Source organism: Vombatus ursinus, unplaced genomic scaffold (genome assembly GCF_900497805.2).
Source record: "Vombatus ursinus unplaced genomic scaffold, bare-nosed wombat genome assembly UNPS02014811.1, whole genome shotgun sequence".
NCBI lineage: Eukaryota > Metazoa > Chordata > Mammalia > Diprotodontia > Vombatidae > Vombatus > Vombatus ursinus.
The window spans coordinates 6,606,570-6,631,936 of NW_020954589.1; the positions used below are offsets into that span (position 1 = coordinate 6,606,570).

The 25,367-nt window shown below is 51.0% G+C and overlaps 3 protein-coding genes and 1 non-coding gene across 14 annotated transcripts in view; 3 read left to right on the plus strand and 1 right to left on the minus strand.

Annotated features, from left to right (window-relative positions):
- The first annotated feature begins 1,325 nt into the window (after positions 1–1,325).
- AIF1 (allograft inflammatory factor 1) lies at positions 1,326–3,140 on the plus strand. Its single transcript, XM_027876366.1, has 6 exons — positions 1,326–1,455; positions 1,667–1,728; positions 1,824–1,890; positions 2,196–2,237; positions 2,456–2,618; positions 2,950–3,140. The coding sequence occupies exons 1-6, from the start codon at positions 1,431–1,433 to the stop codon at positions 3,032–3,034; spliced, it is 444 nt and encodes a 147-aa protein (XP_027732167.1). The 5' UTR covers positions 1,326–1,430; the 3' UTR covers positions 3,035–3,140.
- Positions 3,141–5,727: 2,587 nt separating this feature from the next.
- PRRC2A (proline rich coiled-coil 2A) lies at positions 5,728–22,631 on the plus strand. Of its 7 annotated transcripts, none has more exons than XM_027876358.1 (31): positions 5,728–5,773; positions 7,941–8,115; positions 8,589–8,766; positions 9,029–9,128; positions 9,221–9,296; positions 9,729–9,872; positions 10,186–10,337; positions 10,479–10,555; positions 10,729–10,871; positions 11,269–11,359; positions 11,494–11,707; positions 12,520–12,994; positions 13,372–13,562; positions 13,838–14,135; positions 14,336–14,546; positions 14,806–16,647; positions 17,031–17,305; positions 17,530–17,660; positions 17,877–18,006; positions 18,111–18,196; positions 18,405–18,638; positions 18,766–18,894; positions 18,989–19,063; positions 19,176–19,343; positions 19,941–20,023; positions 20,136–20,346; positions 20,426–20,524; positions 20,690–20,902; positions 21,002–21,090; positions 21,184–21,280; positions 22,399–22,631. In XM_027876358.1, exons 2-31 carry the CDS (start codon positions 8,004–8,006, stop codon positions 22,438–22,440), a joined length of 6,366 nt encoding a protein of 2,121 aa, XP_027732159.1. In that variant the 5' UTR covers positions 5,728–5,773; positions 7,941–8,003; the 3' UTR covers positions 22,441–22,631. The 7 variants fall into 7 exon arrangements, with proteins under 7 accessions (XP_027732159.1, XP_027732154.1, XP_027732158.1 ...); XM_027876353.1 differs by lacking the exon at positions 22,399–22,631 and adding an exon at positions 21,363–21,640; XM_027876357.1 differs by lacking the exon at positions 22,399–22,631 and adding an exon at positions 21,363–21,640 and having other exon boundaries at positions 17,112–17,305.
- On the plus strand, positions 8,306–8,439 carry LOC114053666. Its single transcript, XR_003570402.1, has one exon. It is a non-coding gene; the product is annotated as a small nucleolar RNA SNORA38 (small nucleolar RNA).
- The window catches only part of BAG6 (BCL2 associated athanogene 6), a 14,861-nt gene continuing 11,562 nt past the window's right edge, over positions 22,069–25,367 (minus strand). For 3 of the 5 annotated variants that reach the window (XM_027876363.1, XM_027876361.1, XM_027876360.1), the window contains 10 exons: positions 24,968–25,137; positions 24,698–24,751; positions 24,335–24,437; positions 24,131–24,255; positions 23,815–23,961; positions 23,609–23,665; positions 23,360–23,503; positions 23,159–23,266; positions 22,638–22,784; positions 22,069–22,264 (listed from right to left, as the gene is read on the minus strand). In XM_027876363.1, the coding sequence (XP_027732164.1) occupies positions 22,169–22,264; positions 22,638–22,784; positions 23,159–23,266; positions 23,360–23,503; positions 23,609–23,665; positions 23,815–23,961; positions 24,131–24,255; positions 24,335–24,437; positions 24,698–24,751; positions 24,968–25,137 (1,151 nt within the window). In that variant the 3' untranslated portion in view covers positions 22,069–22,168. The remainder of the gene's footprint in view (positions 22,265–22,637; positions 22,785–23,158; positions 23,267–23,359; positions 23,504–23,608; positions 23,666–23,814; positions 23,962–24,130; positions 24,256–24,334; positions 24,438–24,697; positions 24,752–24,967; positions 25,138–25,367) is intronic. The other 2 variants (XM_027876365.1, XM_027876362.1) reach the window with 1 other exon arrangement.

Sequence of the window (25,367 nt, forward strand, 5' to 3'; positions counted from 1 at the left end):
ACAGTGCCAACAGAAAGTGAGCTCACAGAACATGCTAAACAAAATTTGTTTACCTGGCCCTGTCTGGTCACATGCCCCACCATGGTACCTTTTCAGTTCTGATCTCCCCAAGCATCTTCTTTCCCTAGACCTCCATACAACCTCATCATTCCTCTTCAAAGTCAACACCTTAGTCACGAAGATAATTAGTTTTCTTGTCCCCCTTTCTTCCTACAATGTGAAAACCTTCTCCCTCCAAGCACTACCAGGACTCCCAACCCAGGCTACTCTTCCCACCCCATCTCCACCTCTATGCTGTCCTGTCTTTGATCAGTGGGAACCAGATACCTAGGTCCTAGATCTGGGAATGTACTCACATATTTACTTTTCAAGACCCTTCCTTCACATCTGCTATTAGACTTATGTTCTTCCTCTTATACCACAGTCCCCATTAGATGTTTCTCCCTCCCTCTCATACACTCCCTGCCTTTCCCCTCACCAAACTTCTTTCCTCCTCTCTCCTATACCTCAAGGTTAAACATTTTTAATTAGTCCCAGAACTATGGAGGACTCCTCTATGTTTCCTTGTACAGGAAGCTATCCCTTTCATTGTGAGGCCTTTGGTCTATGTTTCCATTTTTGTTCTAGTGAATATTCCCCAATTTGTATGAAGCCCATACCTTATTCCTATCCATCCCTGAACACTTACATACCACACACCTCATCTGGCATGCTCTCCTCAGACTTTATCCTCTTCTCCACCTTCAACAGTTTCATTCCCCTACCCACTCTCCATTTCTCTCCTCAAAAGTTCTAATCACCAGGCCCTGGGAAATTTCCATGAAAAGACACAGACCTGGGATTAGTAGAGGTGGTGGAAGGGAAGAAGTTGGAAGAATATCTTCCATTGATGGTACTTATCATATAGGAAAACTGCAGGAAATATAAGTGAGAGAGTCTAGTTAGAGCATCACAAATTCACACTGGCCTACCAAGAGTCAGAGAGGGAGCAATAGGAAGTAAAAATTTCCAGATACAGGTGCAGAGATCAGTTATATGAGGAGAAAGTAGATGTAGACTCAGGTAGTTCAATAGAGTAGTATTTCTGGACATAGGGGATCCACTGTCATCTCAGTCTCCCTTGGAGAAGATGAGCTGAGAAGTACAGCAACAGGGACAAAGGTCAGATGAAAGGGAGGTCTCATCCGTCATGTATTATTTTCCTTTTCCTCCACTTATTCTATATACCTATACCAAGTCCAGCCCCTCCCTTAGGGTGCTGGAGTCAGCAAAAACTGATGGGGAAGTGAAGACAGGGAGGTGGTGGAGAAGGGGTTCCGGGAAAGAGGAAGTCTAGGAGGTAGGCAGCAGAGAATATTGGTTTGGAGAGGACTGACAGACGGACAGACAGCTTTGCCTGGCTCCAGCTCTCCTGTAGCCACTTAGAGGTCATGAACCAGACCAGAGACTTTCAGGGTAAGAGAAAGAGTAGTGGTAGCAGGGGCAGAACTGGGAGAGCTGGATAGGGAAGGAGTGAGAGGGGAACTCTAGGAGTGGGGAGTCAACTGGTGGGGTAGGGTGAGGATATTCAGAGTATGTCCTACATAGTATGTAGGACAAGAAGGTAAGTAATGTGAAAGTCAGTTGAATACTGTTAATTTTTGTGCCTCCGTCCTTTCCTTCCTAGGGGGCAAGGAATTTGGACTGCTGAAAGCTCAGCAGGAGGAGAGATTGGATAGAATCAACCAGGTAAGAAGGTGAAAAAAGAGGGGAGGGGAACAAAAAGGGAAGGGAAGCAAGGGATTGAGGAGGGGATTTTTCACTTCCCTGCCTGTCCCCCACAGGAATTCCTGGATGACCCCAAATATAGCAATGATGAGGATCTACCCCCAAAACTGGAAGCCTTTAAGAGTAAGAGAATGGGAAAAATCCTAGTCAGGGCAGGGAGCCAGCAATATACATAAAATATCTCTGTGTTTGGGGAGAAGCTATCTCCTATCCCTTTAATTCCCCTGTACTCAAACCTAATTTCCTATTGGAAATTAGGCACCCATTTGTTTCCCTCCTTTCTCCCTCAATTTCCCTAATTGTTCCTATTTCCCATCCCATCTCTCCAACCCACTCTTACCAATAACCTGTCTCTCCTGTTCTCCACCACAAATGCATTCTTTTCCTCAACCTCCCTCCCTGCTCTTTTTTTCTCCCTACCCCTTCAGAGAAATATATGGAGTTTGACCTGAATGGAGATGGCAATATTGGTGAGAATGGGGTAATTCCAGGGGTGGAAGTGATATTTCTTCCAAAAACTTGGATGGGTGGTCTATCCTGAGTCTTTGCTAAACTACCAGAGGTCTGGCATTTGCTTCAGTCCTACTCACTGGGTGGGGTAGGATTTATTCCCTTCATGGAGTGGGAAAGAGGAGGATGGGAATCTAAAGAAATGGGGTTGTATTATTTTCTCCGATCAATCTGGAAGATACAATGTCCCTGAAGAGAATGCTGGAGAAACTAGGAGTCCCCAAGACTCACCTGGAGCTGAAGAAACTAATTAGAGAGGTGGCAGGTGACTCTGGGGAGACCATCTGTTACCCTGACTTCCTCAGAATGATGCTAGGAAAGAGATCAGCCATTCTTAAAATGTAAGTGTCAGACCCCCATAAACTATCCTAGATCTCCCATTAACTATCCTGGATCCCCCATATTCTTCATCTGAATGCTCTCCTGGGTTCTGTTCCTATTGGTTCCCCAGGCCTCCCAAAGACAACTTTCCCAGTCTGATCTACTCTCCCCAACAAAGCCATGGTTCTTTTCCCTTCCACCAACTCTATTTCCTCCCATGTTTCTGAAGTCATTGGTTACTTTCATATCCCAATCTGTGTCTTCTTAATTCACTTGCTTTTGACCCTTTAACTCCTCTCTCAGACTCTTCCCCATTCCTCACCCGTCTATTTTTCCAATTCTCCAATTCAGAATCCTGATGTATGAGGAGAAAAACAGAGAACAAGAGAAACCAATGGCACCTCCGGCCAAGAAAGCAATATCTGAATTGCCTTGAGTGGGGAAGGGTTGGTTATCAGGTAGATATCTTCCCCCACTCCGACGAAGGGAAGTTGAAACTGGAAAGCAAACTGTGAATTAAATACATTCCCTCTCCCTCAAAATTAAGTTTATTTGATTTATTTGGGGTGGGGAGGTAGAATTGGGATAGGGTAGAAGAGCCCTCCCACTTAGGTAATCAATTGATGAAAAATATATTGTGAATACCTACTTGGCTACGGAACTTTGAAGTTTGCAAAAGTGTTTTTTTCACAACACCCCAAAGGGGTAGAAAGTGAAAGTATTAACTACCACCCACCTTTTTGAACCAAATGAAATCTCCTGACTCCACATTTAGTGACCTTAGACACCTTACAGATTCTCCAGATAGATGGGAAAGATAACAGTATATATTTAAAGTGATAATTAACACTACAATTAACACAGCTCTGGGGAGTTCAGAGGAGGAGCAAGTTACTCTAGGTTGAAGTGGGACATCAGGGATGGTTTCACAGAGCTGGTAATACAAGTAGTGCTAGACCTTGAAGACTAGGTGGGTAGAGATGTAGTTGAGAGAACTTTTTTTTTTTTGGTATTGAAACTGGAAGTATATTCTGAAGATAGCTCCCCTACTAGACTGTTAAGTCACTGAGGGCAAGAACTGGGTCATGTCTATTTTTGTATCCTCTACAGTACCTTGTGCTTTAATGTATATGAGAACTTTCTTGAGCAACAAAAGTTTCCTAAGGTTTGGAGAAGTCAAGTGACTTCTCTGATGGTTATACACCTTGTCAGAGGTGGTATTTGAAACTAGGTCTTCTTTTCTCCATCCAAGTATAGCACTCTATCCACACATGCCTCCTTGTGTCTCTCATATATGGTCTCACAGAAAATGTTTTGTGACTGAATGAATAGGCCACTGACTACTCAGGTCTGGTGGATGCAAGGCATTTAGGTAAAGCAGAAGTTACAAATTAAGATTGAGGGAGTACTGTCTGTCATCTTTTGAAAACCTGTTATAATATGTTGTGTACTAGGAAACTACCGCTCTTTTATTACAAATATATGTCATACAATTCCAAAGGACTCATGATGAAAAATGCTATCCATCTCCAGAGAGAGAACTTAATGAGCTGAGTGCAGATGAAAGCATATTTATTTAACTTTCTCTTGCCTTTTTTTTTGTAACATGGTTAATATGGAACTATGTTTTACCTGACATCACATTTATAATGGGTATCATATTTCTCACTTTCTCAATGGGTGGGAGATGGACTGGAGGGAGAAAACTTGGAATTCAAAATTTTTAAAGAGAAATCCCAGAAAAAGAAATAACTTTAAAAATTATGTCATACAAATGACATTGCTTGCTTATATTATGCTGAACAAATACTCTGGCAAAATAGCTCCCTTCTGTGCCGTTCATCTGGTTTGCATATATTATCCCAAGAAAGAGAACTAGCTAGAGCTGAGGGGTGGGAGTGGGAGGGGGGGGTGAGGTAGGTCCCTTAGACTCTTTAAATTTGTGCTGGAAGTAAAAAACGATTTTTATAACATTAAGCCATTTTTATTTTTAATATGGTAAACACTTAAAGATATAACCCACATAAAAAAAGCTCTGTGGGGGCGGGGTCTTAGCGGGGGAGAAAGGTTGTCCTTAAAAATTAAGAGTATAAAGGGGTCTCTAAACTAAAAAAAGTTAAGAACTGCTGATGGAAACCAGTCCGGAAGGCCAGGAATACCTGAGTTCAAGTCACTGAACCCCTAAGAAGCAGAAGACGCAGAGCTCCTGCAAAGTCAGGCGTTCTCCCATCGGTGAAATCCTTGGTCCACTCTAACCCCTATCTCTAAACACATGGCGGGATTTCAAATGAATCGTGCTAATGCCACAGCAAGTCGGCCTTATCTTGGATTTGGCTCCACTCAACTTATTGACATTAAGTATATATGTAAATAAGCCCCGGGCGTGTTTTATTCTCAGAAGCCCGCTGAAGCCCCGCCCCATTACAATCTACATAACTCTCGCCGAGAATATTCATGAGGCCCACACGGGTCTCATTCTGTGTATATATTAATTCGACTTTGCCTTACCACCCCTTTACCGCTCCACTAGTTCCACGCGTCCCGCCCCTTATTTCCAGCTACGCCGCTTACGTCTACCCCGCCTCTTCCCGCCGCGTACGCAAGACGCAGGCTCCGTCCCTTTGCCGCCTCCTTCCGTAGCATACGCTTTACACATCTACCAACCGCCGAACAGGCCGGCGTCGTGACTCCGCCCCTCCCGCACGCCTCACGCCTCACGTCTCACGTCTCATGCCGTAACGGCCGACCTCTCTAGCCAACCACAGTCCCAGCTACGGCTTAGCCCACCCCTTTATGCAAATAACCTCCTCCCCACCCCCTCCCTTGTCCCCGTTTTTTGTCAACCCCCCTTTTTTTTCTTCCCAGGGTTTTCCTTTTCTTTCTTCCTTTTTTTTTTCTTAAACGAACAGCACTGTGATTAAAGAGTGGGGCCGGGTGGCGGGAACTCCACCCCTTATGCAAATGAAGGGGGCGTGCCCCGGCGCGGAGGGAGGCGGGAGGTTGGGGGGGGCGCTCCCGGGGGCGGCGGTTGCCCGGATGGGCCGTTAGTCGGAGCCGAGCCGCCGAGCGAGCGAGGGAGACGGGAGGAGCCGAAGCCGGCGCCATCCGCCGCCATCCGCCCCCGCCCCGCCGCCATCCCGCCCCGGGGAGCCCCGGACCCCGCGCACCCGGCCAGGTGAGTCTGGGGGGCGCGCAGCGGGGCGGCCACCTCATTCCCGGCGCGGGTGGCGGCCGGCGGCTGCGACGGAGGGACTGGCGCTAGAGGCGGCGGTAGCGGCGGGGGGAGGAGGTAGAAGCCGCAGCAGCCATCAGCCGCCGCCGCCATTTTGTCCTCTTCTCACTGCTGGGGCCCGGCCGCCCCTCCCCCCGGGGCCCCCCACCCCCTCCCCGGTCCCCTCCCCCCTCCCCAAGGGGGTGATAACCTGTCTCCCCCAGCTTCTAGCGGGGCGACCCTCGCTCCCTCTTTGGGGGTGTCCCCATGCTTCTCAACTAGGGGTAACAGCTTTGCCCCGAAAGAAAAAAACCCTTTCTATCTCCTTCCTCCATATTGTACCCCGGCCCCCCTCGCCTGGCTCTTGACTGACTCGCTGGAACTTAGCCCTCTCGCAGACTGCTAGGTCTCATCTCCTCCCGTGTCACCTCATTTCCCCTCCTTCCGGGTCGCCCCTTTCCTTTTGAGTCACTGAGCCCGGATCCCCTAGATAATCTTTCTCTCTATTTCCCCCCCCCCATCCTTCCCTTTCTCCTCGCAATTTACCTTTTCCATACTTATCTCTTCTTTCGATGTGCCCCCCATTCCTCCCCTTTTCTTCACATCATCCCTAAACTTGACCTCCTTCCCCGTTACATTTTCTCCCACCTAGGGCCTATTTGTCACACCCTCCCCCCCATCTTAGCCCCTTTTTTCTTCCCAGGTGGACATTTCACTTCTCCCTCCCCTCACATTTTTGTTGCCACCTCTGATAAAACTAGGCATCCCCCTTCCAGCCCTTCACTACTGGTAGCCCACCACGAGTAGGTTCCTCTTTTAGGATGATTCCCCGTTCCTTTCTTCCCCCTTCCTGGGTTTGGGCCAGTCCTTCACCTTGGGAATAACTTCCTGAGATGTACATGATTATTTATACCCTATTTTGCCCTCAGTAAGGAAGCCAACCCCTCTCTGTTCTCAAAGAATATTCTACTCCCTCCCCCTTCTCCAGCTTGACAAAAAGAAATTGTACTTCCCATCCTGTGGGCCCAATCCTGGTGGCAGCCCTAAAGGAAGGGGATGCGCTGCCTCCCTTCCTCTACACATGGCAGTCGTAGTGCGTCTGGGGAAGTGGGGATAAGGAATCCTGCGCCTGCCGATAGGCAAACAGCCATGGGTTTGGGATTTTTAAGTTTTGAGAAGAGGGAGGTAAAAGGGAAGGTTCTGGGGTTGGTAGTAGGGCCAGCACTGGCCCCTTGGAGGGGAATGTCCAAGTGGATGGTCCATATTACTTTATTTCTTCACCATCTGTATTTGGGAAGATAAAAGTTGGCTGGTGCCTTACCCTAGAATCTGGGTCTGCAGTATCCTGAACTCTCCAGGGGCTTGGCTATAAGGCAGGCAGTTCTGTAGGTAGTTTGGGTACTTCAGCCACAGAACACTGATTGTTCCTCTGAGCATTTCTTAGACGCCAGCCTCCATTCTGGCTGGGCAAGCTCATAAAATTCCCAAACTCCCAGCATCCCTTTTTCCTAACCCTCCCCAGATGGGACAGAAGGCATGCTGGGAATAGAGCCTGGGGCCCTGGGCCCTGAAACAGGGTTGGAGAGTTTAAAACTGATTGGAGAATTCAGGTTTGAAAAGTAATGGGACTAAGATTTCTTTTTTTGTTAAGCTATGATCTTCCTGGTTTTCTGTGGAATAAGGATTAGTGTATCTGTTCCCTCTGGGAGGAAATAAGTATTTTTTGTTTAATCACTGGGAGATGGGAAGAGCTAAGGGACAAAGAAGGAAAGACCTGATGTGTTCCATGGAACTCTAAAACGAAGTCATTAAGTTGCTAATACTTCTCTCCCCCGTACCCCATGCCTCTGATAATTTGTAAGTTTTCGTTGTGGTATCAGAGGATGAGGCCAGGTAGGAAGATCAATTGCTGAAAGGCAACAGGATTTGAAATTCAGATCTCCTTGAGTTTGGAAGGTATGAGAAACTTGACTTGTTTGGGTGTCTAAAGGTGATAGAAGGCTTAGACTTTCAATAAAAGAATGAGCCAGGGATCTAATTTATCTTTGACACTGAAAGAAGTGAGAGCTGGGCATAGCCCTCTTGTGTTCCTGAGAGAACTGGGAGTGAAGTGCTGGAACCCCACCTGCAGGCTCCAGCACGTTTCGGGGGAGGCGCCTGCAGGACCCAACGTACTCAATGAGCTTCCAGCGCGATGTCCGATCGCTCGGGGCCGACTGCCAAGGGGAAGGATGGAAAGAAGTATTCCTCGCTCAACCTGTTTGATACATACAAGGGCAAGTCCTTAGAGATCCAGAAACCCGCTGGTGAGGGACCTTATGGGAACGCCATGTTGGGGGAGATGGGGACAGAAATGATGGGAGTGCTTAAGTTCCTTTGGGGGAACCAGACATAGTGGAGACATGGGAGGCCAAAGGAACACAGAGGATTTAGCAGGTCTACCCTAGGGATAGAGAGGGAGGGGGTAGATACCTGATTCTGGGTAGGAGTTATTTTACCTCCCACAAAGGCGTGTCTGTGGCTTCCATCCATAGATACGTAAGAACTGGAGGCAAAGAAATGAGGGCTGGAAAAGTTCAGGGCTGGCATACCCTACCCTTGCTAGCCCAGGGACTTCCTGTCCTACATTAATTCCCAGAGAGAATGGTCAGATTGGGCTCTTGATCAAATAATGGTATAAATTATGGGTATCTGGCATCGGAATCTCCTAAATCTGAGCCAGATCTCTCATGGGCTAGGTTGGAGGCACTCCTGACCCTTCTCTACCTCTTTCCCATAGTTGCTCCTCGACATGGCTTACAGAGTCTTGGGAAAGTTGCCATCGCCCGGCGCATGCCACCCCCAGCCAATCTGCCGAGTTTGAAAGCCGAGAACAAAGGCAATGACCCCAATGTCTCGCTAGTGCCGAAAGACGGGACAGGATGGGCAAGCAAACAGGAGCAGCCCGACCCCAAGAGGTGTGGGGAATAGAGAAGAGATGTTGGGGCTTCAGCTTTTCTCATAGGGGATCTGGTGTAGTAGAGTTAGGGTTTGGATTCGCTTTTCATGCCCAAACATGAAAACTAGAAGCAAGGACAATGGGAACCTGAAGAGGGTTGGGGGCCTGACTTTTCATCACTCTCTAATTTGGTTATGGTTTGCTAAGATGTGTTCTCTAAGTGGATGAGAGAGATGAATAGTCCCGGGCTTGACCACTCTATCCTTTCTTCTCCCCTACAGTTCCGATGCCTCAACTGCTCAGCCGCCGGAATCGCAGCCACTGCCGGCTTCACAGACGCCTGCCTCCAGCCAGCCGAAGCGCCCCCCAGCAGTCCCCGAGGTATTATTTAGGGAGGTTCAGCCATACCCGGGATAAAAAGAGGAAAGCGTCTGAGGCCCTAGCTCCCTTTGCAATTTTTATTCCTCTCCCAGCAGAACACCCCTTCGGTTCCAAGCGGGGTAAAGTCTTGGGCACAAGCCAGTGTCACCCATGGAGCGCACGGGGATGGTAAGTTGGGGTCACTGGAATACGCTGTTCTTCTGCCTGAAGGACGGATAAGTGTATGTTTCCTTTGCTATTTTCCTTCATTGCCTTCCTGTTTCATATTCCTTTTTCTTGGGCCTAGGCTCTGTGATGGTGGTGCTACCTTCCCTAAAGGCAGTCAGAGGTTTGATTGTTTTCTTTGGCCATGTGCTGATCTTCTAGTCCAGGTTCATCTTCCCAGGAACCAAGTCTTTGTCATGTTAGGCTTTTTAGGGATAGGTGGAACATCTCTTAGCAGAACCAGCTCTTCTTGAATGATAAGCAGGAGTCCCCAGATCTACCTGTGAGGTGGGGGAGAAGGGGAATGTAGTCTAAAATCTGATGATGAGTGCTCTACAAATGTTTGATATGTTTGATAGTGATAAGGTCTTTCTATCCTTCCCTCATCCCTTGTAGGTGGAAGGGCATCAAACCTACTGTCACGATTCTCTCGAGAGGAATTTCCGACCCTGCAGGCGGCTGGCGACCAGGACAAGGCTGCCAAGGAAAGGGAGTCTGCCGAACAGTCGTCTGGGCCCGGACCAAGCCTCCGCCCCCAAAGTGTGTCCCTCTTTTAAAAAAAAAGTTTTATTGTTTCTTTTAAAATTTTTGTTTTCACTGTCTATTGTCCCTTTTTTTCCCTTTTCAAGGGGTATCTCAAAATTACTTCTTCATTGCATTATTCTTGACCTGTGTGGTATTTCCAGTAGATCTTTTCACAATAAGGGAAAGTTTCTATTCCAGAACCAGTTGCTGACCTGCTCAGCTTTGTTCATCCCTATTCCTGTTACCTATATTCACTTGCTCCTAAATAGTCACATCTCTTTGTTTTTCTTTCTCTTCTTCCTGTCTGTGAACCCCAACTTTGTACCAGATGCCACAACTTGGAGGGATGGAGGTGGGCGAGGCCCTGATGAGCTGGAGGGCCCGGACTCCAAACTCCATCATGGTCACGACCCCCGGGGGGGGCTCCAGCCCTCTGGCCCCCCCCAGTTCCCTTCCTACCGCGGGATGATGCCGCCCTTTGTGAGTTGTGGGTTTTGAGAGAAAGATGTCTTGGTGGTCTAGGGAATAAAGGAACAGCAAGAGGGTTGGATGAGGGATTTGGAGGGGAAGGTTGGACCTCTTAGATTCCCCTCTAAGTGCAAGTGTTGGGACCTCTTGCAGATGTACCCCCCATATCTCCCGTTCCCTCCTTATGGACCACAGGGGCCTTACCGATACCCTACTCCTGATGGGCCCAGGTGAGAGAGCAAACACTGGGTTTGGAGCTGGGGTGGATGGGTTGTGGGGCTGAGGGTTAGGATATAGAATCTGGGAGCCTGGACAGACTGGGACCTATGAGGGAATGAGATGTATCTCCTAGGAAACAGAGCCCCATTTAGAGGTGTAATCCGTTCACATACCCTTAATGCAGCCGATTCCCCCGGCTGGCTGGCCCCCGGGGCTCAGGTCCCCCCATGCGCCTGGCAGAGCCTGTGAGCCGACCCTCCATCCTCAAGGAGGATAACCTCAAGGAATTTGACCAGCTGGATCAGGAGAATGATGACGGTTGGGCGGGTGAGTGGAGAATCCAAGGAGAGCTGGATAAAGGGAACCTATGAAACAGGATCTGCTGGGAGAAAAAAGCTAGGACCAATGAGGGAAAGGATAAGATCTTTCGGGCTATATGGGGGGTTAGGGGGGTGGAAGTACCAATGGTGAAGAGTTTGGGGAATTAGGGGTGTTAAAGGAGACACTTTTGAGGGGCCAGTTGAAATGGGAGAGTTGAAAAAGACAGAAACTGAATTAATGTATCTACCAATCAATGTAATTTATCCACCACTACTACCTTTCTGCCCCAAGTCTTGGTCCCAACCCTAGAGGGAGGAATAGTCGGCCAAATATTCCAAGCCAGAGATGCCCAGGTCCCAGTAGAAAGGGACCGGGTTTACCAGCTTATGCCCTCTCCCTTCAGGGGCCCATGAGGAGGTAGACTACACGGAAAAGCTCAAGTTCAGCGATGAGGAGGATGGTCGTGACTCTGATGAAGAGGGAGCGGAGGGCCAGTGAGTGGGGGTAGAGGGTGGGGGCATTCCAATTCTCTGAGCTCCTGTGGTTCTTAGGAGTAAATCATCTTTGATCAAGGGGCTGATGAAGACTGTTAACCTTGCTCCGATTGTCCTTGTTCCTCTTCGCACAGCAAGGAGTCCCATCCTTCCAGTGAGGATCGGCCCCCTGACACAGACAACAAGAAGGGCTGCTCTCCTGGAAATGAGCCTCCCCCTCCCAAGGCAGCATGGACAGAGACTTCCCGGCCTCCTGAGGCAGAACCTGGGCCTCCTGCCCCTAAGCCTCCCCCACCACCACCTCACAGAGGCCCCACTGGGAATTGGGGGGCCCCTGGAGACTATCCAGTGAGTTTTGACAGGGAGCATTGTGAGATATATGAAGAATGTGGTATCAGAGGGGAAGGCAACAGTAGCTTGTGGAAAATTAGTGCCGCATGGACTGATGAGAGAGCCAGGATCATACAAGGAGGAGGCAAGATGATGTGTAGGTGATAAAGCACTGAGTTAGGGGCAGACACACCTGGGTATAAATCCTCGACTTAGTACTTCTCTAATTTTGGGCAAATGACATCACTTTGGGCTTAGTTTTCTAGTCTCAAGTGAGTTGGACCAGATGATCTCTTAAGGCTCCTTCCAACATGAGATACTGGGGTTTTAAGAATACCAAAAGAAGGGGAAGCTAGATGTCAAGATGGATAGAGCTCTGGCTCTGGAGTCGGGAAGACCTGAGTTCAAATCCAGCCTCAGATACTTGATCACTTGATACGTAGTAGCTGTGTGACTCTGGGCAAGTCGCTTAACCCCAACTGCCTCGCCAAAAAAAAGAAAATGCCAAAAGAAGAAATGGAGGAAGTAAAGTGAAGTCAGGGGCAAAATAGTGGAGAATTGATTGAGGGTGGACCAAGCCTGAAATCTGGAAAAAAGGAAGGTGGGTGATTAAAATAAGAGCCCTGAGAATGAGCCCCTGAAATAAATGGGAGGGAAAGGCTAGTGGAGTGTTTCTCTCACCCACAACTAAGTTCCAGTGCTAGGACTAGACAGGGTTTAGGTAGTGTGGTAGAATATGGAGCCAGAGAGCCAAATATTAGTGTAAAGGTGTGTGGAAATGAGTGTCTGACACTGATCAGTGTCTGACACTGATCAGTGTCTGTCCTTAGGATCGTGGAGGCCCACCCTGTAAGCCACCAGCACCAGAAGATGAGGATGAGGCTTGGCGGCAACGTCGAAAGCAGTCGTCATCAGAGATCTCTCTGGCAGTAGAGCGGGCACGAAGGCGCCGAGAAGAGGAGGAACGACGGATGCAAGAGGAGCGACGGGCAGCCTGTGCAGAGAAGCTCAAGCGACTGGATGAGAAGTTTGGGGCACCTGACAAACGACTCAAAGCAGAGCCTTCTGCTCCCCCTGCTGCCCCACCCACCCCAGCTCCACCCCCTGCTGCCTCCAAAGAACCCCCAGCACCCCCAGCACCACCTCCAGTGCTAGCCCCGCCTGCTGAGAAGGACCCTGAAGAGCCAGCTCTGGTCCCTGCTCCTGTCCAGTCTGCCCCTGTCCCTGTTTTGGCTCCAGCTCCCACCTTAGTGAGCGGAGGCAGCAGTAGCAGTACCAGCAGCAGCAGCTTTGATGCTAGCCCAGGTATGCGATACTTAGTCAGACAAATATTCCTGATTATTTTGGCTGGTTTGGGCTCAGGGAACAGTCAGTGGTAGGATGAAAGAAGAGCCCTCACCCTCATGACTTGTGAACTGGGAAGGAATGTTTAATGGACTAAATAATCTCTTGAGTGAGTTGACTCAGATTTCCATTTGGTTTGGCAAGAAAGAATAAGGGCTTATAGAGAAGATGTTAACATTGTCTTGATAAACAGTAGCTGTGAGGGAGAAGTTTTCCTGGATCTGACTGTCTGAGAATGGTTTGTTTGTTTTGAAGGGAAAGAGATGGTTATTGTCAAGCGTAGATAGGAATCTGTCTGCCTGAGCCACCTTGATTTTCCTTCTCCTCCCTCACTTTAGCGGAGCCTCCACAACCACCAAAGGAGGCCCCTGAGCCACCAGAAGAGGTTCCCCTGCCTACCACACCCCCAGCTCCCAAGGTGGAACCCAAGGTTGATGGAGCTGGGCCAGCCCGACAACCCCCTAACCAGGGGCTGGGCTATCCCAAATATCAGAAGTCGCTGCCTCCCCGCTTCCAACGTCAGCAGCAAGTGAGCTTAAGGCCCTTTTCCCATGACTCCCCATCTCTCCAGTTTCACCAGTGTTTGTTGATCACTTTCCAGATCATTCTGCTATTTGTCTCCATTCAATTTTCTCTGCATCTTGTTTCATTTCATTTCTCTCTTGGTTTCTTTGGCTCCTTGGTATTTCCTGTCCTCATCTCTCTTCTTCGCTTTATTCACTCCTCTTTCCCTTTCCAGGTCACTGGACATACACCCAGTCTCACCCCATGCTCCTTTCTACTAATGGGATTTTTTTTTCCCAGGAGCAGCTTTTGAAGCAGCAACAGCAACAGCAGTGGCAGCAACACCAACAGGGTCCCACCCCTTCTGCTCCTGTGCCCCCATCACCTCCACAGCCCGTGGCCATGGGTGCCGTGCCACCCCCCCAGGCTCCACCCCCACCACCTAAGGCCCTGTACCCTGGCTCACTGGGCCGGCCACCGCCTATGCCCCCAATGAACTTTGACCCTCGTTGGATGATGATCCCACCTTACATGGATCCCAGACTGCTCCAGGGGCGGCCCCCCCTGGATTTTTACCCTCCAGGTGTACATCCCTCTGGTAAGGAGTGGGCACTGTTAAATGGGCTAGTGAAGGGGGAAGGGAGAACAAGAAGATCTCTGAGATAGAGTTAGGGTTAGGAAGAAGATTCTTTTGATTTTTGACAAAAGGTTTTCCAGAGTACTGAGTGGTTATACTCACTATATAGGACTGTTGGTGCCAGTGCTATCCTCTTTCCTAACCACCATCCCATATCTCAGGTCTGGTTCCCCGGGAGCGCTCAGACAGTGGGGGCTCGGGTTCAGAGCCTTTTGATCGGCACCCACCTCCTCTCCTGAGGGAACGGGGTACCCCACCAGTGGACCCAAAGCTGGCTTGGGCAGGAGATGTCTTTGCCACTGTGCCCGCTGACAGCCGCCCTCTCACCTCTCCATTGCGTCAGGCCCCAGAAGAGGATGACAAGGGCGTAAGGTGAGATGAGACAAGGAAGAAATCCCAAGTCCTTAGAGGGTTCATAGATTCAACAGATAGACTTAAAACCTATTATCTGGGTGGGAAGGATTGGTTGGCATGTTGTACACCCTTAGGGAGAGGGGAAGGTTTGAATTGCTAGAAATGAAGATTAGTAATGATTTATAATGAATCCTAGGTCTTTGCCTTCATGTCCTATTATGTTGATTCTATACCATTTTTGTTTCTTTTCTGCTTCGCAACATCACCTTTTATATAGGAGTGAGACTCCTCCAGCTCCTCCTCCACCACCCTACCTGGCCACTTATCCAGGCTTCCCTGAGAATGGAGCCCCTGGTCCTCCACTTTCCAGATTTCCCCTGGAGGAATCTGGCCCCCCAGGCCCTCGTCCAATTCCTTGGCCTCCTGGCAGTGATGAACCGGCCAAATTGTCAATCCCACCCAAGAAGGAACCCCCCAAAGAAGAATCCCAGCAGCTAGGGGGACCAGAAACTGGGCGCAAACCTCCACGGAGTGGCGGGGGTGGGGGTCAAGGGCCACCACCTCCACGTCGTGAGAGCCGAACAGAGACCAGATGGGGTCCCCGCCCAGGTAGCAGCCGCCGTGGTGGACCACCTGAGGAGCCAGGGGCACCCCTTCGCCGTGCTGGACCTATCAAAAAAAACCCACCCCCTACAAAGGCAGAAGAACTGCCTCCCAAGCCTCTTGAGCCAAGTGATGAAACCTCTAAGGTCCCAAAACCAGATGCTCTCAAGGTCTCCAAGGGGAAAACAGGAGGCCCCAAGGAAGCTCCTCCAGTTGGGGCCCTGTCACCTGCACCTCGACTTCGTCGGGATTATTCCTATGAGCGTGTGGGGCCAACTTCTTGCCGCGGCAGGGGCCGTGGAGAGTACTTTGCCCGGGGTAGGGGCTTCAGGGGGACTTATGGGGGAAGGGGCAGGGGTGCCCGAAGCCGGGAATTCCGTAGTTACCGGGAATTCCGAGGTGATGATGGGCGTAGCAGTGGGGCTGGAGGACCATCCCATCCCCCTCCTCCCCGAGGCCGAACAGCCAGTGAGACAAGGAGTGAGGGTTCAGAATATGAGGAGATCCCTAAGCGGCGCCGGCAGCGGGGCTCAGAGACAGGCAGTGAGACCCATGAGAGTGACCTAGCCCCTTCGGACAAGGAAGCCCCTCCAATGAAGGAGGGGGCACCACCTCAAGTACCTGTAGCTCCCCCACAACCAGGAGCCCCACCTTCACCAGCTCCAGCTCGATTCCCTGCTACCCGGGGCGGGCGTGTTTTCACTCCCCGTGGTGTTCCATCACGAAGGGGTCGAGGGGGTGGTCGACCTCCTCCCCCTGCTGGTCCGGGCTGGAGCCCTCCCGCCAAGTCCCTGGCTCCTAAGAAGCCTCCAGCTGGCCCGCTGCCACCAGGCAAAGAAGCCTCAAAGGAGAAGTTGGTTCCAGGACCTCTGCCACCCCAGGCTCGAGGCAGTGGTGGTGGTATAGAAGATGGGGAGCGTCCCCGGAGAAGGAGGCATGGACGGGCACAACAGCAGGACAAGCCACCTCGATTCCGGAGGCTGAAACAAGAGAGGGAGAATGCAGCAAGGGGGGCTGAGGGAAAGGCTCCACCCTTGCCTCTGACAGCTACACCTCCTGGTCCTGAGGAAATACCAACGGCAGCAGTGGTGCCGCCGCCTCCACGAAGGGCAGCTGCCAAATCACCTGACCTGTCAAACCAGAACTCAGATCAGGCCAACGAAGAGTGGGAGACAGCATCAGAGAGCAGTGATTTTGCCAGCGAGCGTCGGGGAGACAAAGAAGCCCCACCACCTACCCTGCTAACCCCCAAAGTGGTGGGAACCCCTGGCAGTGGAGGTGGAGGGGTTGGGGCAAGTCCTGGGGTCCCATCCATGCCCCGAGGTGAGCTGAGCCAGAGAGCCAAAGACCTGAGCAAGCGGAGTTTTTCCAGCCAGCGACCTGGCATGGAACGGCAGAACCGGCGCCCAGGACCAGGGGGAAAGACAGGTGGTGGCGGAGGCAGCGGGGTCCCTGGGGGGAGGGCTGGCCCTGGGCGAGGGGACAAAAGGAGCTGGCCCTCACCCAAGAACCGCAGGTGAGTAGAAATGGAAACTTAAGCCTATGGGTCAGGGTGGACTTCGTGGGGAAGTGGGCTGGTGTGTTACTTATTTGGGCCCCTGTGGAGATTCAAGAATGAGACAGGAGTTGTGGTTCCTAGATGGGTGGAATAAGTGCCTAGGGCAAGGTCAGGGTAGAGGTTGTTTTAGAGCACAACTGCTTCCCCGTCCCAACATACAGAAGAAGGCTATTAGGGAAGGGAATGGAGCATCTGAGAAAGAAAATAACATCTGGAGTTGAAAGAGAACAGTTATGAAGGCAACAGAAGTTCAGGGATTTAGACACCTTGGATGTTTGGGAGAGGGCAGTGGCTTGGCCATCACTGGGACTGATGCCAGCCACCCCCTGCCATATCCCCAGCCGACCCCCAGAGGAGCGTCCCCCAGGACTCCCCCTGCCTCCCCCACCCCCCAGCAGCTCTGCCGTCTTCCGCCTGGACAGAGTCATCCACAGCGACCCAGCTGGTATCCAGCAGGCCTTGGCCCAACTCAGCAGCCGACAGGGGGGTGCAGCTGCCCCAGGGGGCCCCCCGAGGCCCAAGCCAGGGGCCCCCCCAGCCCCTCAGGGCCCCTCTCCCCGGCCCCCAGCACGATTCGAGCCCCCAAGGGCCAGCAGCAACGGTGTAGGTGGCACCGGTGAGCTGGGAGAAATGGATTGGAGGTGGGGTGGGGGTGGGCAATGCATTTATCACCAGAGGGAAATGAATCCAAGTGGGAGGTCTATTTATTAAGGGCCTAAGGTGCTAGGATCTCTTCCCACCCCCTACTCCCTACTCCCCAAGAAAAGTAAAGGTTGGGATGGTGAAAAGACCCTAGGATTCTGGATCCATATGCTACCAGGTTTTCCCCATTTTTCTCAGAGCCCCACTTTGCGGAGCCAGGGCCATTGGTGAGGGGGGTGAGTGGGACCTCCCAGGACTCTACTGGGATTAATCCCTTCCCCCCCAAACGTCGTGATCGGCCTTCTCGAAAGCCGGAGCTGCTACAGGAGGTGAGAGGGGGCTGGGGCTATATTCTATTTTCGTAAAGGTTTCCAGGCCTGCATCCTGAGCTTTTGGTATTATTCATTGTCTCGATCTCCCTTATTTTCTGTAATCCATTTACTTCCCTATTGTCCCTGCTGCTTTCTGTCTCTGTCTTATTCTCCACCCTATATGTTCCCTTCCACCTTCAATATCCCCTTTTCTTCTGATCTTTCTCTCTGCAGGAGTCTTTGCCTCCTCCTCATAGTCCTGGATTTTTGGGTCCCAAACCAGAGGGACCCAATCCAAGGGGAGAGCCCAGAGATGCAGGCACAGAGGCTCTGGCTCCCCATATCTGGAATCGTCTACATACTGGTGAGTGGAATTGTAGTAGGGGATAAGATTTTGGGATGGTCCAGAGCAAGCTCTAGAGTTAGTATCACCCCATCTAACTGATTTTCCCCTTCTGGCCTTTTTAGCCGCCAGCCGAAAGAGTTACCGGCCTGGCTCAGTGGAACCCTGGATGGAGCCCCTCAGCCCTTTTGAAGATGTGGCTGGCACAGAGGTGAGCAAGATGGGGAAATCTGGGCATCCAGAGTGGGGATATCCATAAAGACCAACCACTCTTCTGCCTCACATTCAGTGTGATGTCTGTACGTGTTCAGATCAACTCTGTGTTCATCCTTCTGTCTGTCCTTTGTCTGTGGGGTGACTTGGGAAGACTGTATTTCAATTGGAGACTGATTACTTTCTTCTCCCCCATCCCATGCCAGATGAGCCAGTCTGACAGTGGGGTGGATCTGAGTGGCGACTCTCAGGTTTCATCAGGCCCCTGCAGCCAGCGAAGTTCCCCTGATGGGGGACTAAAGGGGACAGGGGAGGGTGCACCCAAGCGGCCTGGAGGCCCCTCACCCCTGAGCACTGCCCCTGGTGAGGGTCCATCTGGCTCTGAACCCTCTGACCCTCCACGGAGACGTCCTCCTGCCTCCCGTGATGGGGACAAGAAGGTAACAGGGATCAAGAAAAGAAGGGAGGTGCAACCTGTAATACAGTTCTTCACTTCCACCTTTGCCCCAGAAGGCACTGGGCTCCCCTTATTTGAGTCCTTTTTGTTGTTTGTCTTTCCTACCGTAGGAGCCACCCCTGCCCCCTGGCCCCATAGGCACAGAACGATCCCACCGAGCAGATCGAGGACCGGAGCCTGGTCCCCTCCGGCCCTCTCACCGACCTGGTCCCCCTATCCAATTTGGAACCAGTGACAAGGTTTGCCTGGAGCTTTGGTTAAGGGGTAGAGAAAGGGCTAGGGGGAAGTGGGTCCAAGAACCTAATGTCTTTTGATATTCTACTGTGATCTTAGGACTCTGACCTCCGTCTGGTGGTGGGAGACAGCTTAAAGCCAGAAAAGGAGTTGTCACAATCTGGGCCTGAGGTGGTAAGTAGGTGGTGAAAAGGGTTAGGGTCAGGTGTTTGGGAGAGGAGAGTTGGGAAGGGAGGACAGGTACCTGGCCTCCCTTACATAACATGGAGGCCTTTCCTTTTCTCAGCCTGCTCCAGTATCCCGAGACTGGGAATTGCTCCCTTCTGGTCCCACCTCAGCTGAGCCACCATCCAAAAATCTGGGCCCCAGCCACTGTGGCCCAGAACCCAACCCCATGGGTCCTCGCCTATACCCTGAGGTCTTCTACAGCAGCCCAGGGCCTCCAGGCACCCAGGTATGTTCCTCTCCCATTCTCCTCACCACCACCCCTGCCTTCATCCCAGTCTTTTTTGCCAGATTCTCTATATATCACTGTACTGGAGAGTCCTGGCAAACTGGCTACCAGTCTTCTCTATTTGTTCTTTTCCCCTCGTTTACCTGTAGTGCTCGTTTAAAAATAAATAAAATAAATAAATAAATCTAGCCATATCGGGGGCAGCTAGGTGGTGCAGTAGATAGAGCACCGGCCCTGGATTCAGGACGACCTGAGTTCAAATGTAGCCTCAGACACTTAACACTTAACTAGCTGTGTGACCCTGGGCAAGTTACTTAACCCCACTGCCTAGCCAAAAAAAAACAAAAAACCAACCTGTAGTGCTCATTTCACATCATGCTTTGTTAATGGTTATTTGTGTGTTGTATCTCTGCTAGACTGTAAGCTCCATAAAGGCAACCCACAGAATCTAGCACACAGTAGATTCCCAATAAACATTTTTTGAATAAACAGACACTGCACTGCCTCTCCCAGGCACATCTTCATCAGTGGGTGGGTAAGAGCTCATGTAGGGAGATAAAGGCAAAGAACTATCCCAGCCCCACTTGTTTCCCTCAGGTCCCAGGGGGAACAGTGGACTCTCAGCTGCACCCCACCAATGGTGGCTTCCGCCCAGGGACCCCTTCACTGCACCCCTACAGGTAAACAAAGATGAGGAATTTGGGTACCTTGAGATAGTTAAAGAATGGGGGACTAGTAGGGATTTGTAACTGGACCATTCCTCCTCTTCACTTTGTTCTCCTTACTCTTCAGGTCACAGCCCCTCTATTTACCCCCTGGCCCAGCTCCTGCTTCAGCACTGCTTTCAGGTGTAGCCCTCAAAGGCCAGTTCCTGGATTTCTCAGCATTGCAGGCAGCAGAGCTGGGGAAGCTGCCAGCTGGGGGGGTCCTCTATCCCCCACCTTCCTTCCTCTACCCACCAGCCTTCTGTCCCAGTCCTCTGCCTGACCCTCCTTTGCTGCAGGTGAGAAATAAGGACATTGGTGTGGGTGGTTGGAGCTGGAAAGTTGAGGACCCTGAGCTATGAAGCCCTTTCTTTCTAGGTGCGCCAGGACCTGCCATCCCCTTCAGATTTCTACTCTACTCCTCTGCAGCCTGGTGGCCAAAATGGCTTCCTGCCCCCAGCTGCCCCCACCCAGCAGGTAGCTCTCCTCAAACCTTCCCCAGATCTCTTTGCTGTTTTATGATCATCCTTTCGTTCATCTTCCCCTACAAGTCTTCTAATAAAGCTGGTCTTAAGTAAATGCTATAGTGGTGGTGATTGTTTTTTGAATTTTTGTGTCATACTTCTTCAATTTCTCCTATAGATGCTGCTACCAGTAGTGGAGTCCCAGCTACCTGTGGTGAACTTCAGCTCCTTGCCTCCAGCCCCGCCTCCTGCCCCACCTCCACTTTCCCTGCTGCCTGTGGGCCCTGCCCTACAGCCCCCCAGTCTGGCTGTCCGGCCCCCACCTGCTCCGGCAGCCCGGGTGCTACCCTCACCCGCCCGGCCCTTCCCTCCCAACTTGGGGAGAGCAGAGGTGAGAGGCGGGGAGTTGACAGGGAAAGGGAGGGATCAGATTTTAGGACTGGAGGCTTGAAGGCAGGTCCTGAGGTTTTTCCTCTACCTTTCCTCCCAGCTGCACCAAATGGAACTAAAGCCGTTCCATGATTATCGAAAACTGAGCAACCTCGGGGGACCTGGGGCTCGAACCTCCCCAGCTGGAAGGTGAGGAACTGGGGGATTTTAGCTCACCCCTTGGTACTCAGGACTAGGGTCTTCTCTTAGTCTTGCTCATGATATTTCTTCTATATTCCATAGGCCCTTCTCTGGTCTCAGCTCCCGACTCAAGGCCCCACCCACTGGATATAGTGGTGTTGGTGTGTTCCGCACCCAGCGCTTCGACCTCTACCAGCAGGTGAGGAAAATTATACACCCCTTAGCCACTTGTCATGACCTATAAAATAAAATACTACCCAAATCCTAACTGTTGCCCACAGTTTGGAAACTGGCCTACCCTCAATGATCCCCAAGTCTGTTTCTCACCCTCCCAGTTTGACTCCATCTGTACCTGCCCTCAGGCCTCCCCACCAGATGCCCTGCGCTGGATGCCGAAGCCCTGGGAGCGGGCAGGGCCACCCTCTCGTGAGGGTCCACCCCGGCGGGCAGAGGAGTCAGGGCCCCGTGGGGACAAGGATCCTGGGTTGCCCCCACCCCGCTGAGGGAGCTGCCCCCACCCCCATCCCCCACCCTCCCCGGGCCTGTACATAGATATAAATATATAAGGGGGAAGGGGGCGGGTGGGGAGGGGTTGTGGGGCTCGGGCCTCCCTCCCCCTCCCCCCTCTTCCCCTGGGCCCCTATCCCTGGGGCCGTTTGTTTAAAAAAGAATAAAAGGATTTAAAAAAATATCTGATGTCCAAGTTGTTTAGAGAATGAATGTGAGAAGGACATATTCCTCCTGAATGGCCATCAGAAGGAAAAGAAATTGCACAGTCAGAATTGATCCAGCTTCCTTCACCCCAACTCCCACCCCCTTGGAACAAGTTCACTAACTAGCTGGGCCATCGGAGAAAGGGGGGATGGGGAAATGATGTAAAATAGATTGGATTATATTAGAAAGTAATGTAACACTGGCTCATAGCTCAGACTTTCACTAGTGATAAGTGAGTGGAGGCGGCAACTTGTATGGACACAAACAGTCAAAGCCAGGAAAATCCGACTTTATTTCTTAAATACTGTGAATAGGAGGGGGAAAAGAGAGGTCCCTGGGAGAAGATGGTAAGGGATGGCCATGAAGCAGGAATCTAAGGGTCATCAGCAAAGGCCCTGTGGGCATTGGGGAAGCGCTGGGGGCTGTAGTTGGGGTCATCCTGAAGTCGTTTTTGGATGTCAGAACGGAGCTGAGGAAAAAGAAAAATGGGTTGAGAACAGAGGAAAGGGCCCTTAGCATATGCCAACGCCCCCTCTCCCTTAAATGTGTGTTCCACTAGGATGGTGACTCAGAAGGCAAATCTTATCCATCTTCCCCATGCAGATTGTATATGGCAATATCGCTCACCAGAGGCATCAAAAATAATGACGGTGATCCGGTCCATCCCAGCTAATCTCCCCCTTGCTGACCTGATCTAATGGTCTCTTCCACTTGAACCCACCCTCTTTTCAAAATGAACCCACCTGCCCTAGACTATTCCATTTCACCTCTAAGAAAGGGAAGGAATGGCCCTTACGAAACTTTCCACTAAAGAATTGCTATTCTGTTTTGAGAGGTTGCACCTGCTGCCTGTAGCTCTCCTGAACCTCTGGTGCCTCCAGGTCATGACTCAGGCTCTCCGAGCTAGTCAGAGGTCGGGCTCCAGCTGCCTTGGCTGCCCTGCTCACAGCCTCTGAAAGCAGCAGCTGAGGGCCCTCGCCCTGCATCGTCTAAGGGGAGAAGAATGGCTTTCAGCATCAGATCAGCTCTCCACCCCACAACAAACTTAACTCATGAGTTTCCATACTAGCAGAGAAAAGGAAATGTTATGTGAATACATTTGAAGGGGGAGAATGCCATGCTAGCAGATTGCCTGGCACCAAGTAGGTGCTCAATAAAAACTTATCTGAATTACACTGACTTAAGCTCACATTTGCATTCACCAAAAAATGGGGGGGATGGGGTGGAGGGGAGGACAGGGGTGGGAGGATTACACATCATAAAGGGAAATAGGTAAGCAAAGGAATTGGTCTCATCACTCCCATACAGGAAATGAGTATCTAAGGGGCTTTGATAGCATTTCCCCCAGGGAAAGAAGCCAAACCTTCCGTCTCTTGGCGGGCATGCCGCTGAGGTAGGCATCGCTCAGGGGAGGCTGTGGTTTCACCTTTCTCTGGCTCTGGATATCCTGCTGGATAATTGGAACCCATTCCTGGGGAAGAGTCAGGGAATTAGGGATTATTCTACCCCACCCCATTCACAACACCAAGCACTTCAGACACCCGCAAAGCCCTTCCACACTTACTGGAGGAACAGCAGCAGCCCAGGGCTCTGTCTCAGCTGTAGCTCCATCCTGTTCCTCCTGAGAGGTACCCTCAGGAGCAGGAGGTGGTCCTCGAGACATGGCCTCCTCTGCAGTGGTGCCAGGGGCTGGAGAGGCATTCTCCCGCTGGGAGAAAGAGAAAAGTACTGATGTATATCATTTCTTGGCTTTCCTATTCTTCCTTCCCCCCATTGGTAGGTACCCAGTTCCCAAAAGAACTCTTCCCAATACCTGGGGTTCAGGAGTTCTTTCCGCTCCTTGGATTTCCATTGGTTCCTCAAGAACTGGCTGCGAAAATTGGTAGAGAGAGGTGATGGCTTTCCTTAAAGGTTTTTCCCCTTCAAATCTTTAAGGATTTAAACCAAACCTGTTACCTTTTCCCCACTATGTGCCACCACAGTATTAAGGACCCAAACATAAGACCCCAACACCCTCACCTGGGAGGGATCACCAATTCTTCGAACATATCTCAGGACAGCATCAGGCCCCACAGGCATGTGCTCCAACACAACCTGCAGTCGAAGTCCCATCATGGTTGTCAGCCAACTCACCAGGGATGGGTTCACGCCTCCAGACATCCGGCGCTGGTTAAAACAAATGAAAATTATTAATGGTCCCTGCCAATTCCAATACTTCTACCTAGCCTCTTCAGCAACTGAGCAGGGGAGGAAGGTGGGGGAATGGATAAAATGGGAGAGTCCTAGGGAAAGGTAGGAGACTAGATAAAGGGGCCTAGAAAGGGTTGTCTCTTACAATTCTGCCATTGATGACATCAGTGAGTGCACTCTGCTGTCCCCCGAGGCAATGCAGGTTCAAGGCCAGACACTCAAACAGCCCCTGGTTACACAGCTCCAGCAGCCGTGCCCCAAACCCACCATCTGTAAGGGAAAGGAAAGGAATTGTTCCTCATCACACCTAATCCCCAATCCCTGACTTCCACAAATTCCTGGCCCTTACCTGTGCAGTGCAGTACATGGGAAGCAATGCCATTGAACTGCTCCTGAAGAAACTCTAGATTTGTCCTGGTGATGTCGACACCTGGTTGTACTTGCACAGAGGCCTGAGAAACAAAGACAAAAAGTGAGGAGACAAGGTAACAGCAACAGTAACAGTGACAGTAACTAGAATGAGACTGGCTATTCCTGGATCTAGAAGAGGGGAATCCACCCCATACCATACCCTGACACTATACCTTGTGAGTGTGGGGGAGGAGGAAGGAAGAGAAAGTTTTTTTGTGAGGTACATCATTGCCTCAGGCCCCTCCAAAAGCCAGAAAGAGGGGCAGTGGCTGAGTGTGGGAGTTCATGTTTCACCACTCACAAAGCTCTCTCGAACATACTCCTCCAATCCTGTGATCAGTGTATGGGTTGCCATCTGTGGGAGAGACCAAGACAAGATCAGCAACTAGCCTCAGGAGAATGCTCCCCTTCCTACCAAGCTCAGTCAATAATTCTGGGGGCAGGGATAGAGGGCCCTCAGCTAGACACTACAGCTAAGTCTTGGAAACAGATCACAGATTTAAAATACATGATCTGCACAGGTTCCTGCAGAATGAGGATTCAATCTTTTGGGAAAAGAAGCTCCCCTTACCCGGATGTTGTGGGGTGTGGGCTCACGGCCTCCCAGGTAGTGCTGATGAAAGAAGCCCCGAAGCTGGGGCTGGAGTCGCTGCAGCGGCTGAAAGTGCCCATGGAGAAGCATCACTACATCTACCATGGAGAAGTTCTGGCACAGGAGGGAGAGCAATGCCCCAAAAAACCCTGGAAACATTAGGGAGAGAGACAAATGGAAAAAAGTTACCAAGTGCCCCACAGAGCTGCATCAACCTAGGAAAAGAACTGGCTTGAAGAGTTTGCATGCTCAAACCTCCTACCCTACGTATCTCCTACCCCACACTCACACTCACACTCACACACTCTCACTCTCACTCACTCTCACTCTCACACTCTCTCTCTCTCTCTCTCTCTCTCTCTCTCTCTCTCTCTCTCTC